The 15,649-nt window shown below is 39.9% G+C and overlaps 1 protein-coding gene across 2 annotated transcripts in view; it reads right to left on the minus strand.

The window, feature by feature from the left end:
* The window catches only part of CLVS1 (clavesin 1), a 425,751-nt gene that overhangs the window by 109,894 nt on the left and 300,208 nt on the right, over positions 1 to 15,649 (minus strand). For both annotated transcript variants that reach the window (XM_085604129.1, XM_085604130.1), the window contains exon 5: positions 8,263 to 8,498. In XM_085604129.1, coding sequence (XP_085460255.1) covers positions 8,263 to 8,498 — 236 coding nt within the window. The remainder of the gene's footprint in view (positions 1 to 8,262; positions 8,499 to 15,649) is intronic.

The following is a 15,649-nucleotide window of genomic DNA, read 5'->3' on the forward strand; positions in this document are numbered from 1 at the left end:
GTAAAATATTTTCAGACAGAATGCATGATGTTTTGTCCTGTTCTGGGATGCAGGCTTTCCTTATGAATAATTTATGAGGTGAATTGAGACAAAACACATTTCATTCTTTGAGGAATTGAGAAAAGTGTAGGAAACATAAACGACAACACACTTCCTGATAGAAGGAACTTATCTCTCAAATTAGTCCACTTTCTATTCACACTGAATTATCAAGGTAGAGCTAGAGGTAGAGGTACTTTTGTATGCATCCCTATTTGTCTCTCTATTCACTCTGGGTATCATTTATGAAGTTTTGCCATAGGGCAGCGCCACAGGCTTTCCTGATGCACTGCCCTACCGCATACGAAAAGGGCAGGAATGCACCATATCTATCAAAAACAGCACATTCCTGTCCTTTACTGCTGCACCAGCGCACAATGGACTGCCGTGCACCAACGCAGGCACCTTTGCACCAAGGTGCAAGGGTGCCTGCATTACGGGGATGATTATTTTTGTGCAGAAGGGAAACCTTCCTGCACAAAAACAATCACAAGTGGCGTTTTCCTGCAGCACACATAGAAAAAGGAAAAACGATGAGAAATAAAGATATTTCGACTTGTTGTGCCTCCCTTACGCCGCCCCTGGAGGGCGTAAGTTTCTGGCACTGCCTCAGATTTACAACTTCTCATCAATCTGAGGCAGTGACAAAAAGCCATGGATGTTGTTGGGAACGCTGCTAGCAACACTCATTGCACCCCCCCCTTTTTTTTTTGTTTTGAGTGTTATATAGCGTGAACTAGAGCCGAAAAATCGGGTATCAGAGCGCTTTACATGAGCACCAGTTTTGTTACAAATGGGCACATTCATTTTTGTTAGGCACAGGGAGATTAAGTGATTTGGCCTGAATCACAGGATGTTGAGCGTTGCTGCCGAGACTCGAACCTGGTTCACCAGCTTCGAGGTCGACCGCTCTAGCAGTAAGGCTACATCCTCTCCCCTAACACATAAAACTGCGTTAAAGGGAACGATATTTATGAGGCAGCGTTAAGCCAAAAAAAGTGGCTTAGTGCTGCCTCGTAAATATGGAGCAGGATTCTGCAAAATGGAACGTCGCAAAAAGTGACGTTCCGGCAGGTCAAGGGGCCACATAAATGAGGCCAAAGATCTGCAATTCCATTTCTACTGAAGGAAAGGACAATGTAATTTCCTCCTTTTTGATATCTTTATAACATTATGGTGCTGCAGAGAGCACAGCTCGGAAACATAGAGAAGCAATTACAGCTGTGAGTTCAAGAGCTTAGGGGCATATCATCAAGCCCCGGAGATAAAATTATCGCTGCTTTAGCGTCCGTTTTCGGACGGAAAGTGGCGATAATTTTATCGCCTAATCAGCAAGGTCACGCTATCGCGTGAATCCTTGCATTATTGCCCTTTCCCCAAACGCCCATCTTTGCATCTCTAATGAGATGCAAAGTGGGCGTTCCTGCCCTGACATAACTGGAGAAATGTCGCTAAGCGACATTTCTCCATATTATCAAATGGCACGCTAACCTGCAGAGCGACAAGCAAAGTAGCGATAACCTCTGTTATCGCTACTTTCCTTAGCCTGATTCAAAACTGACTTAGCCATGATATTCTATGTAAGGTAGATATCATGGCTAAGTATTCCTTGCCCTATCAGCAAGCTTTTGCCAAACCTTGTGCGATTATCGCTGTATTTCCAGCCATAATCGCACAATTGGCAGCTTGCGCTCTGAATTTTATCACTTTGGAGATAAGCGTTGCTGATAGCATGCTATCTCCGCGATAAAATTCAGAGTTGGCCGGCAATAATTATCCTTGCGCTAAGAGCGCTGAGCGATAATTATTGCATGACCTTGAGATATGCCCCTTAGTTGTATGCACCTCATGCTCTAACTCGGAGACTTTCGGAGTTAATTTATGTACAGTAAACAGCGCAGTTTTGGGAAAACAAAGGCACAGAACTGTTATGCTTCTGCGCACACTAAAAAAAGACGGGAACATGATACGCCCTGATTTGTAACCCCACTGCATATGTACAATAAAGGCAGCAGTAATTTATTTGTATTACCATGACTTATATGTTTTCAATGCATATTAGTTATTTCAAAATGTATTTACTACACATTTAACAAAACTTATGAACCAGGCTAAAACATGAATCAAACGGATTTCACTCTATTTAAACTTTTCTCCATGTTTTAGATCTGAAAGATGTGCCATATCTGAACACTAGACACTGAGAGTTTGTTAAATTTTTTATGACATAGGCAGCAAACTTTAGGCAGAACCAACCAAAAAGTGGTCTTGCGATCAGTAAAGAATTTTAAGAACCAACCTATGTACACAAAGGTTGGTTCTAAAAATTCTGACTCAAAGTGGGTTGCAATCCGATCCGCATCATGAATATAAATGAGATATGTTGCAAATTGCGACTCACACTGATTGGAGGCCATCACAGAAATTGTGGCCTACTGGGGTCATCGGTGCACCACGTCTGTGATTGCATTAATTTCAAGCAAACTTATTTTTAAATGCAGAAACGGAGCTGCGCTTAGAAGAATTGTTTTCTTTTATTTTGAATGCTTTTTTATAAATTGCCAGTGGATCCTTGGACTACTGCCTATACTTCAGCGATCTGGGCCTAAATCCATTGTTTTTTTGCTCACCATGCCATTTCAGTTTGGGCCCAGCCATATGCAAATCAGTCTTGACCCTGTACCCAATGGGAACAGTCCAGCCCGAACTGCCAGGCCAGGTCCTCCCTGGACTGGAAACAAGCATCCTTGGACCGGTTTTGGAGTTTCACCCCTCTTCAGCCAGGATAGCTTGATTCCAATGGCATGGAGAGCACGGGACTCACGTCTGAGCATACCCGTCCCACTCGGGGTGACAAATGCAAAAAGAACTATTGATGGACAGAATGCAGAACAATGTCATACATTCACCCCAGTACAGAGATCTGGGCCCAAGTCCATCGTTTTTTTGCTCACCATGCCGTTCCAGTTTGAACCCAGCCATATGCAAATCAGTCTTGACCCTGTGCCTCATGGGAACAGTCCAGCCCAAACTGCCAAGCCAGGTCCTCCCTGGACTGGAGACAAGCATCCTAGGACCGGTTTTGGGGTTTCACCCCTCTTCAGCCAGGATAGTTGATTCCAGTGGCATGGAGAGCAAGGGACCCACGTCTGGGCATACTCTTCCCACTCGGGTGACAAATGCAAAAACAACAGTTGATGGACAGAATGCAGAACAATGTCATACATTCACCCCAGTACAGAGATCTGGGCCTAAATCCATCGTTTTCTTGCTCACCATGCCTTTCCAGTTTGAACCCAGCCATATGCAAATCAGTCTTGACCCTGTGCCTCATGGGAACAGTCCAGCCCGAACTGCCAAGCCAGGTCCTCCCTGGACTGGAAACAAGCATCCTAGGACCGGTTTCGGGGTTTCATCCCTCTTCAGCCAGGATAGCTTGATTCCAGTGGCATGGAGAGCAAGGGACCCACGTCTGGGCATACCCTTCCCACTCGGGGTGACAAATGCAAAAACAACAGTTGATGGACAGAATGCAGAATAATGTCATACATTCACCCCAGTACAGAGATCTGGGCCTAAATCCATCGTTTTTTTTCTCACCATGCCGTTCCAGTTTGAACCCAGCCATATGCAAATCAGTCTTGACCCTGTGCCTCATGGGAACAGTCCAGCCCAAACTGACAAGCCATGTCCTTTCTCTACTGGAAACAAGCATCCTAGGACCGTTTTTGGGGTTTCACCCCTCTTCAGCCAGGATGGCTTGATTCCAGTGGCATGGAGAGCAAGGGACCCACGTCTCGGCATACACTTCCCACTCGGGGTGACAAATGCAAAAACAACAGTTGATGAACAGAATGCAGAACAATGTCATACATTCACCCCAGTACAGAGATCTGGGCCTAAATCCATCGTTTTTTTGCTCACCATGCCGTTCCAGTTTGAACCCCGCCATATGCAAATCAGTCTTGACCCTGTGCCTCATGGGAACAGTCCAGCCCGAACTGCCAAGCCAGGTCCTCCCTGGACTGGAAACAAGCATCCTAGGACCGGTTTCAGGGTTTCACCCCTCTTCAGCCAGGATAGCTTGATTCCAGTGGCATGGAAAACAAGGGACCCATCTTCTGAGTGCTTGAGAGTTTTGAGATCACTACATTTTTAAAGTGTCCCACGTAGGTGCTCTGAGTGCAAAAAGGTAGTTGCATCTATGACCTCTAATAGTCTGATGTTTAATACCAGTAGACAGTTTTTTGGTTGAGAAAAACAGTTGATGTGAGATGTAAGAGGGAAAACACTTGAGTAACCTACCTCATCATCTTAATTTTCTCTTTTCTATGGCCCTTGCTCACTTGAAGAGAAGATGATGAAGAGGAGAGGGGAGCTGTGTGGTAGCATTGTGATGAAAGCTTACCTAACAATTGTGCTTTTTGAATCACTGACACAATATTGAGGTAAAAAATATAATTTGACACAAATATCATGTCAAAATGATCATTTACCAAAATATTGTGTCCCTATACTTATAACGGTAAGTACCAAACCATTGGAAATAAAATATTGATTAACACTAATATTGTCCAAAACATACACAAATATGTATATACAGTTTAAAGTAGTAAATCTTAAATATTTTAATTTACAACATTAGTATATTATAAATTAAATAAAGTCCACTAATACTTACTGCTATATATATATATATAGTGTTACATAATTATTAAACAAAACAATTTACATTATATTTTTTATTTCTTTTTTAAATTCATTACTATAAAAAGCAATTATTATATATATATATCTATAGTTAAAATAAAACATAAACATATTACAAATTCAATTTACAAATATTTACTAAATTACTAAATTATTAAATAAATTACCAAATAAATAAAATATAAAAAACTCTGAAAAACAAAAAATGAGAAAAATATGATAAACATTAAGAAATAATAGTAAATAAGATAAAATAAGCAAATAATAATTAAAACTCTATTTAACGAATATTAGGAAAAGTACTGGAGTCTTGAAATATTAGATATACTATTCACACTCCTGTTTATGCAACAGTAGGGAATGTGTAGGACTTCGGAGGGGGTACATTTACTTTTCCCATTTCAAACAGTGCATCAATAGTGAAAGTGTTGGACTTCAGAAGAGTGAAATTGACTATTCCCAATCTGAACATATGAAACAGTAGGGATAGTGTTAGACTTTGAAGTTGTTAAATTTACTATTCCTACTCCAGCCAATGCAACAGTAGGGAAAACGTAACACTTAGGAGGGGTTACATTTACTATTCCCACTCCAGTCAGTGCAACAGCAGTAAAAGTGTTGGATTTCAGAAGGGTTAGATTTACTAATCCCACACCAAACAGCACAATAGAGGAGAAAGTGTTGGACTTCGGAGGGGTAAGACGTACTACTCCCACTCACTTCAGACACATTACATATATGAATAAACCTATTAATTTAGACAAAATATTGAAGTCTTAATATAAGCCTTATTAATTAGCATGAAGAAATGTATATGTATGTATTATAAACAATTAAACAACTTACATAATTAATAATCAATTAAATGATTAGTTATCAGCAGCTATGAAAATGTTGGACTTCGGAAGAGTTAACTTGCCTATTTCCACTCCAAACAATGCAACAGTAAGAAAAGTGTTAGACTTCAGAGGGGTTAAATTTACTATTCCTACTCTATTCACCACAACAGTACGGAAAACATATGACTTTGGAGTGGTTAGATTAACTACTCTTACTCCAGTTTGCACAACAGTAGGGAAATCATTGGACTTTGGAGGGGTTACATTTACTATTCTCATTCCAAACAGCATAATAGTAGTGAAAGTGTTGGATTTTGGAAGGGTTATTCTAAACAATCCCACACCAAAAAGTGCAATAATAGGGAAAGTGCTGGACTTTGGGAGTTGTAAGATTTGCTACTCCCCCTCAGTCCAAGCATCAGAATTAAAAGTACTTCACTTCAAACACATTACATCTATGAACAACACTATTCATTTCGACAAATATAAAATTCTTAATATGAACATAATAAATTAACAAAAAAATAGTATATATTTGTATTCAAACAATTAAACAATTTACATAATTTATAATCAATTAAATCATTAATTATCAATTAATATTTAATTGTTAATTATTACTTAACTCCCCACCCTATACCCCTACAAACCTAGCAACTTGCACCTGAAATATAACTTCAATATATAAATATTACACAATTTACATAATCATTAGTCAATTAAATAATTATCTATCAACTAATAATTCATTGTTTTTTAATTATTACTTAATTAACTTCCCACCTTATACCCCAACAAACCTAGAAACCCACACCAAAAGTAACTAAAATAAATCAGTATTACATAATTTACATCATTAATATCAATCACACAATTCATTCCAAATTAATGAATAACTAATTATTACTCAATTAACTTCACACCCCATCTACCTAGAACCCAACAACCCGCTACTACACTATAAATTACAATTAACAACTAATTAAAAAAATCTAAACCATTGAAAATTACAAACCATATTTAAAGAAAATAATAACAACTATACAAACAATCGTAACACATAAAATTAATATCTCAACTAAAACACATTAAAATAATTTTAAAATGATATTTTTTATGACTATATTTCTCAATAGGATAATAACAACAATGATATTCTTAAAAACAATATTACCTACGTAAAATATCAATATTCTTGACAACAATATTTTTGCATCACAGTGTTTTTGTATCACAATATTTTTTTCATATATTTCTATCTTACAATATTTCAGCTTGGTTTTTTGTCCAAATACTAAGGTTTTTATGTTTTTCCCAAATCCCCTGGGATGGACAGACCTTTTATAGCACTGGGCATTTCCTCAATGGGCGGGAGCGCTTTGAGTCCATTTTGAGAGCCCATGGTCACTCATGGTGCCATATTGCTTTTCACAGCTCACAGAGGTTAACTGCTGAATGCAAAGGGACTTTAAGAGAGAATGGAAAAGAGGAAGAGAGGGGAAAGGTAGAGTGAAAGTGATGAGAGAAGAATAAGCGAAAGAAATAAGAAAAGAAGACAAAAAGGAAGAGAGATTGGACGGATGGAAAGAGAGAGAGAGATTGCATGAGGAGATGAGGGGAGGGAAGATAGTTTGATATTTTTGCCTGGACTGCTTTTGTTTCCCCATTCCAGCCCTGAGAATCCCACATAGTTATTGTGCGTTATCAATAAGTGTTCAAGTATGCCATAAAGCTGTCTGCTGCCTTGTTTTTTCGTGCTGTTTTTTTATGGGATTACAGTGAACTGGTGGGACCTTAGAGTCAACCAGGGATGCAGTAGGATGAAAGTTTCTCAAAATGCTTGGGTACATTATCCAACAACCTTCTGCATGATGCATATAATCTTAAATTACAGAAGACCTTGTGCATGATGCACAGAATCTTGAATTACAGTTATATCTCTACTGGGAGCCAGAGTGGGGGTTCGATGGTGGGGGTTGTGTTGCTAAAGCACATTTGCTACCCCATTGTGTTTTTAAATTTACTTTCTAGATGGTCTGCGTTGTTTGTGTTGGAATAATCCAAATTTGAAAGGACTAAGGCCATTGTCAGCATTATATGGTCTGTCTGAAGAAGGGAGTGGTTTTCCTCAGGGTGTTTACTGTTTATATGGTACTTTGTTTGTTTCACTACTGCACTGATCTGTGGATTTGGATAAGAGCTGGCAATGGAAAGGGACACCGGGTTCCTTACTGCCTTAGTTGGAGTCACAGCAGAAGTTGTCCCTCTAGCTAGGACAACAGGATGGAAATGGAGTCAGTAGTGTGTTGCTAGCCTGAAGAATCTCTATCTTTAAACCATTCAGCCATATGAGGGTGCATAAGACACTATAAACATGGTCCACACATATAAGATAATTGTGGCAGTATGGTGTGTGGAGTGTACGTGTAAAAGATGAGTGTGAGAGTGTGATGCGCATTTAGAAAATTGAATGTAATTGTTTGAGGGTTGGCATGTTAGTTTTGTCATTTGGAGTCACTGCTACGCATCGCTGGCTCTCTACATGTACCTGAATTCTTGTATATTAAGTCTTTGAACCCACTTGTCTTGGAGCTCAGTGTCTTCTTCTCGCTCCCTCTTTGTTAATCCCATGCAATGAATAGTTACTGAACACGTAAATCATAAACTTTCTTACCTTTTCATGTACTTGGGAGAGCACTCCCTCTCTAGGTTTGAGGGTGCGTGCTTCACATGCATCGCATTGTAAGAAGTGTGAGTATATTCATTTTCATCATTGTAGTCCGGTCCAAGTAATGTCCTTGCCCAAGTTCCCATATCATAGGGAGGAAGGATGCCTCCAAATTCAGAGGGCAGGCATTCTGGGTGAATTAGTTGATGGAGACTGTTCAGATTATTACCGTGCAGAAAGATCTTTAAAAAGGAAAGTAAAAGGGGTAGAGTATTAGTACTTGTTATAAATCACTTTTCATCATCATCATCATCACAGAACGTTATTTTGGCCTAAACGGCCATAAAAGCACAATAATAATGCAGTACAGTGCATTCAGGTCAAAAAGGATAACCATTGCTCTACATGAGGCACCAAATAGCACATTGTTGGTGTGAATTGTTATATGTTGCTTAACTTAATCATCTCATCCTCTCGTCAATCACAATAAACCGAAAATTAACCCTTGAATATAAAGGCCATACATAATTTGTGTACTATACAAACAGCAAAGAACCATTTCATAGAGCGAAAGATGTTCTACAATAAAATGCATATGTTATGCAAAGAACAAACATCAATCAATTAGTGGAGAGTTCTATTACTGTGCATGTGATAAACTCGGACAACATAAAGGCATATGCATTATTAATAACAACAAAATCGATTAAATACACAAGCCATGCCAAGACAAAAAAAAGGACCATTCCAGTGATCCTAAGTTGTTCTACTATTCCACGTGCCTGTCTTGGGTGTGGGGGGGCAACCAATCAGTATTTATCTCAATAAAGTGCATGTGCGTACTTCAGCAACATCTTGAATTTTGCTTGGATCCTAATCTTCACTCTTCAAAGTGAGTATGCAAAACCTATACAGTGCAAGGGCCGTTAAAACTGCCCAGGACCATAATTTTTAGTGCAGTCATGGAGGCCCTCATCTAGCAGCATTCAATGATAACCAAAGTATATAATAGTACATAGAACAATTTATACAACACATGAAAATTAAAAGAAAGGAGTATTTATCTCAATAAAGTGCATGTGCTTACTTCCGCAATATCTTGAATTTTGCTTGGATCCTAATACTCACTCTTTAAAGTGCGTATGCATAAACTATACAGTGCAAGGCCCATTAAAATTCATTATTAGTTTTCTACTATACTGTATCTAATGAACACATATTTACAATGTTCAAAAGATTAAGATAGGAAAATAAATCTGTAATAATTTTGAGCAAGATGGACAAAGATTTTTTGGGTCACAACCTCTCCAATTTGAAGTTTGTCACTATCTTTTGCAATGTTCTAAAGCCATTTAAGCACTTTGTAACTTTATCCACCTTCTAAAATAGGCTTAGGAATGGTTAAGGAATCGCTATTTGGAAGGAGTATATTGTAGGTGTCTCTTCCAAAGAGAGATTCCTATCCACATGTATAAATGATTTAGTAGCAAAATAGCGGTTGTAAAGCATTGAAAAGTTACAGAACCCCAAGTTTGGGTGGTACTCCATTTGCAAAAGGCAAGGGGTACCTTGGTGACCCATTCCTCTTTGTGAATGTTGAAAAAAGTTTGTTGAGGAGTAGACAGTTGGTCACAGGACCAATGCAAACTCTCAAACAATCATAAACAAAATTCCTTTTCCTTTTAAACACAGCACAGTACTCTTTAAGGAAATTGGGCTTCACTTAAAAAACAAAAAAAATCCCTTTGCTTTATATAAATGTGACAGCAGACATGCTGCTATGCTGACCGCAGCAGGCCACCATCCTTGTGATGGCCTCCAATCATAGCGAGTAATGACCTATCTCATTAAAATTCTAGAGGTAGGTCTGACTGTGACCCACCATGATTCAAATGTTTAGAACCTATGTATTAGTACATAAGATGTTTTAAAAAAATCTTTACTGGTTTGCAAAAATGCTGGTGACAATTTGCAACCAGATATTTGTACCTCTTGCCCTTTCTACTTTAAAAGTCACAGCAAAGCCAAAAACTGTGCTTTTCTCTATTTCATACATTGGTGTGGCAAGAACTTCATCTCTCACCCACTACAGTGCCAGGCAACAGCACTAATGTAATAAACTTACATGGTAGTATGACATTATATTGAGGCTGTCACTATCGACCTACAATAATGTTACATCTATTTTATCCACCTAAAACTACATTGTATTGTAAGTATATATTTACCTTTCTTAACAACACTCATACTTATCTTGGGAGGTAAGTGTAGTTAGGATTTAGTATAGTAATTACATAGTTACTATATTATAGTAGTAGGACTATGTAGCGAATTTGATCTTATTGCTATGTGATATATGTCTACACACACAACCATCCATCTACCTATTTATCCATACCTGCACTCACACGCATGGATGGTGGAAATGTTCACCAAACAGGAAGCATGGCAGAATCCATTATTCTTTTTAGTTTTCCTTCTGATTGAACTTTAGATTAAAAAAGACACATCGCTTGCCTTGCAAAAAAAGGGCTGATGCCATGACTCGATATGGGAATATTGTTGGTATGTAGGCTTAGTACAGCTCATCGGATTGTAAAACAACCTAAGGGAGTGGGTGTCCTATGAATGTTATAAATGACTGTCTTCTAGCAAATTAGAAAGGTCCAATGACAGAGCCCTGTTCCGAATGATCGAGGTCAACCAATCTGAAGTATTGAAACAATAGGCAGTTGTTTAATTCTATTGACTGCCCTGAACCAATGAGAACAAGCCTCTCTGATTAGACCATTCAGAGTAACTGCTGGAAGCCTTCCCCATTGCCCTACCGTGGCCTGTCACAGATTGTTCATTGTGGGAGAACACGCGGGCAGCCGGAGAGTGGTTTGTGGTGAAATGGAAAGCACAAGTGATAGATGTATCTGCCAAATCAGTCCAATAATTTTTTTTAATAAACCATGAAACGTACCATGACATCCACCACTTAGTACATAGACCAGTCACTCATGAATCATTACACATGTGGGTGGAGGGTACCACAAAAAATGTACACCCTTAAAATATTCTGTCAACATCACGCCTGCAAGTCTATTGGAGATGGAGTTAAACTTCAATTTCATGAGGCAATGTGTGCCCGAGATAAGGCACCTTACAGCATGTTACAAATACAGCCAATTAATTAAGGGCAGACTCAATAACTGAAATGCAAGTTTTTATTACAAAATTCAAGAGGTGCCTACAGAAATCATATATGCAAATGCATAAAGTCTAAGCCATAAATGATGTCAGTAAATATAGCAATACAGAATAAAGTTCACATTCAGAATCATTCTTAGACCCAAGTGAAAAGCAAAATCAATAAGAAACTAGACGGTATTTCTAATAGCAAAGTTGCTGTGTTCCAAGGATATGGTCCGCTTCAGCTCTCTCTCTGGCCGTGGTAGTGTTGTGAAGTTGTAAACTCGTATTAATCTATGCTTTAGAAGCAACCCCCTCACGCGACGCAACCGCCAAGCCTCTCATTCTAATTGCGCATTTTACAGCGCCATTTTAACCGTCTTTATTCAACCGTTTTCACGGTAGACACTTGACAGGATCCACACGCATGACATATGAAGAGCAATCACCAGGCTGCAGGCTCCTGCTCACCCGTAGGAGCGCCTGCCTATCAGCTTCAAACACCCTGAGAAGATGACACTTCATTGTGCGGCAAAAGAAGCAACAGAAACCAATTCCGTGGAAGAAATCTGACAGGCAGCCCAGATACGTTTAATATGTATGCAGCTGTTGCCAGTGTATCTTCATATGGTGAGTTTAGACGCCATTGCAACGCAACATCCAACGCCTAGCGAGCTGAACCCTGCAGGCGCAGTGTAGATGGGTCGAGATTTCTCTGCACTTTGCAGGTTGAACTTCCAATATTTATTTCTCAAGCATTCTGACAAGAGCCTTTTAAACCTAAATGGCTCTTTTCAAGAGCCCAGGAGAGAACCCAATCTGTGTAGAAGCAGCACCCATCTTACTGACCAAACAAACCCTCACTGAGACAGTGAGTGAGGCTGGTCACTGCCAGGCTGATTGACCCTCGCCCCCCCCCCCACCCCCATCCTCAGGCTGAGGCTGCCCCGCAAGGAGCTTTACACCCCTTAGAACCAGAAATATAATCTGCACTCTCTGAGCTCGTGGTCTTCCACCCGCCCGAAATAAGCTCCCTTTAGAATAAATATCTGGGCGGCATCGACTAAAAGTACCCAGCAGTATTAACAATGCATGAGAGAGACTATGTACAGAAATCCAATAGTTATCTTGAATCTGTTACAAAAGGCTCTTCTAGGGCAGTGTTTCCCAAACTGTGGGCTGGTCAGTGAGCCGATTTTTGGTGTGTTGCAGAAAGTCCAAACAATAAATAAAGATGCCTTTAAATTCTGTATTTATCTTAGAGGTGGGAGAGGCAATATATTTACAGGGAGAGACTTGCCCTAGCTGAGCCAAGGGTCTGGCTCGGATCTTAGAGCCAGTGCACGAGTCGAGTCCTAAAAATGTTTGTTATGTGAATCACACAACAAACATAAGGTAAAATGCAATAAAGTTGCTACAAAAAAAGAAAAAGTGTTTTTCCTCAACATGTGAGTATTTGATATTAATAACTCAAAAGAGTTTTGGTGAAACAAAATATTTGCCCACGATCACACAATTTAAGCAGTAAATCTGCGATTTAGTCGTGATTTCTGGTTTCATTTTGTACAAATCAGCCAGGAAATGGGAATCTGTTTGTCTTTCCTTATGTTAAGGGTTTGTTTTTATCTCCTCGTGCATATTTTATACAGCGTCAACCCGACCCAAATGCCAAATTGGAGCACTTCAGATGAGCACCAGTTACATTATACACGGTCACATTCATTGCTTATAGGCATGCAGAAATTAAGCCCAGAACCACAGGACTTTGAGCCTACGCCAAGATTCAAACCTGGTTCCCTAGTTCCAAATTCTGCAGCACTGGCCTTAACGCCTCATTCTGGGAAGAGGGAGAAAGGTGGGCAGAAGCCACATGAGAGCTCGGCTCGTTATGGGATCAAAGTTCCAACAGGACCTCAAGCTTGGCCAGAGCCGGGCTTCAGACTCGAGCCTGTCTCAAGCTTTCAGTGGCTCGCCCACCTCTAATTTATGTAGTCACGTTTGCTGCTTCGAAGACAGAGATCAAATGTCAGGCTATGTCTTCTGCGGATTGTTTTTTTAACATTTGGACTGAGGTTTACAAACTCCTCGCAGTCAGAGAAAGAAAAGTAAAGTGCATTTTGTTACAATCTGGCTGTGGAACATGGAGTGTGAAAGGAAAGGCTGTAGGGTGTAATTGTTCCCATAACACACCACAAAATTGAAATAACTGTAAGCGAACTGTGCACATTGAGCAGGTAGGAACGCTAAAATGAAGCACACTTGTTTGTAATTCTGAGGCATGAAGGAAACAAAGATTTTAATAGGATTAGAACAAATCAAGACATTTTAATTGCTGATGCACAAATAATGTTCACTGAAACCCGGTCTCCACACATATCATTTAAGTGTTATATAGCTCTATCAGTAAAACTCTGGGGCATATGTACAAGCCCCTATCGCCACCACAATGTCACTTTTACGGACGTTTTGGAGGCGATAGGGGCTGCGCCTAATGTACAAGGCAGCGTTAAGCCACTTAACGTGGCTTAACGCTGCCTTGTAAATAAGGCACCCTTTCACGCTATGGTTAGCATGAAAGGGGCGTGCAGTGGGTGTTGTGGTGGCCATTCCACCGCAACACCTATTGTATTTGACGCTACCCCCTATGTACAAGGGTGGCGTACATGGGAGGCAGCACCAACATTAAGACCAGGAAAACCCTGGTCTTAACTTGGCGAAATGAGGAGAAATGCATTATTTCTCCTTGTTTTTGATTTTTCCTTGTGCAGCACACATGGAAAAAGCAAAATGCCATGGTTTGTTTATGTACAGTAAGGTGTCCCTTCCTGTACGTAAACAAACCTTTTAAAAAAATGCAATTTTGTCACTTTCATGTGTGCTGCATGAAGCAGCACACATGAAAGTGACAGAATTGCATTTTTGGATTGTTCATGTGCAGGAAGGGACACCAAATTTCTGTAACTATTTTGTTGGTCTTTCCCCTTTAAGGTAACTGCATATAAAATAACGCACACATCTTAAATGAAAAATAAATGCAAGTTAAACTAATCATTATGAAACCTCAATTGGTAATGCAATCACTATAGATGTCTCTGTGCATGTAACCAGAAAGTCTCAGACTTGAATCCTGGGTGGCACAGTGGGAACTTGTGACTTGTGTACTTATACCACTATTAGGTCCCAGCCTCTAACAGAAAGTGCTGAGAATATGCAAGTAAATATTTATAAATTGTGTTACACACAGTATAAGATAGGCTGCCTCAAAATGTGCAAAAAGATATAGGCCCATATGATATACACAGCTATGGTTATTACATTTTGAATGGAGGATGAGTGACGAGTTGACCATCCAACCATTCAAGTGCTTCTATAGGGTTTCCTGTCACCCACTGATGTCCTACATGCAATGTACTACAATGGCTAATGTTTGCTTACCATATTGGTGTTTCTTTTTTTAATAAACTCTTTTTTATTGAAATAGGCATATAGACATTTAGAACCCAGCATTATACAGGTAATCAATAACACACAGCGCAGTAAGACATAAAAAAAAACATTGCTACAGTACAACATGATTGTCCCCGGCTATCCAATATTAGCAACAGTATCATCCCAGCTCTTCGGCAGTACACAGATCCCCCCCCCGGAATGTGTTCCAAGGCCCCCATGTCTGCAATCACTTCTTCGGGCATCCCTTGAAAACATATATAGGTAACTCTGTCACCATACACCAGTCCATATCCCTGGCCCATTCAGCAATGCGAGGTGGGTTCGGAGCACTCCATAGTCGTGCGATATTTCGCTTCGCTACCATGAAACCCAAAGTAACCCAAATCCTCTCCTTGGCATTAAGGTCAGTGGGGTCCCATATGTTCAACAAGATCAATTTGATGTTGCACTGTATCTGCTGACCCAATATCTCCTCTATCATGCGTACCACCCCCTCCCAGAATTTCTGAATTTGTGCACATTCCCAGAGGGTATGGATGAAGGTGCCTTCTTGCCCGCATTGTCTTGCACAGCCACTGTCTTGGACGTAGCCCATATGGACCAGTGAGGGTTCTGACAAGTACGTTCTATGGAGGATTTTTAGTTGGACTAATCTGAGTCTGGAGGAGATGGCAACTTCACGGAGACATCTTGGTGTTTCTTGGGTCAGTGTAGACTTAGGTTATTGGTCTTGCTCCCCTCGTTTTGTGGGCTGCAGATTTCTCAT

Source organism: Triturus cristatus, chromosome 5_1 (assembly GCF_964204655.1).
Source record: "Triturus cristatus chromosome 5_1, aTriCri1.1, whole genome shotgun sequence".
Taxonomy (NCBI): domain Eukaryota; kingdom Metazoa; phylum Chordata; class Amphibia; order Caudata; family Salamandridae; genus Triturus; species Triturus cristatus.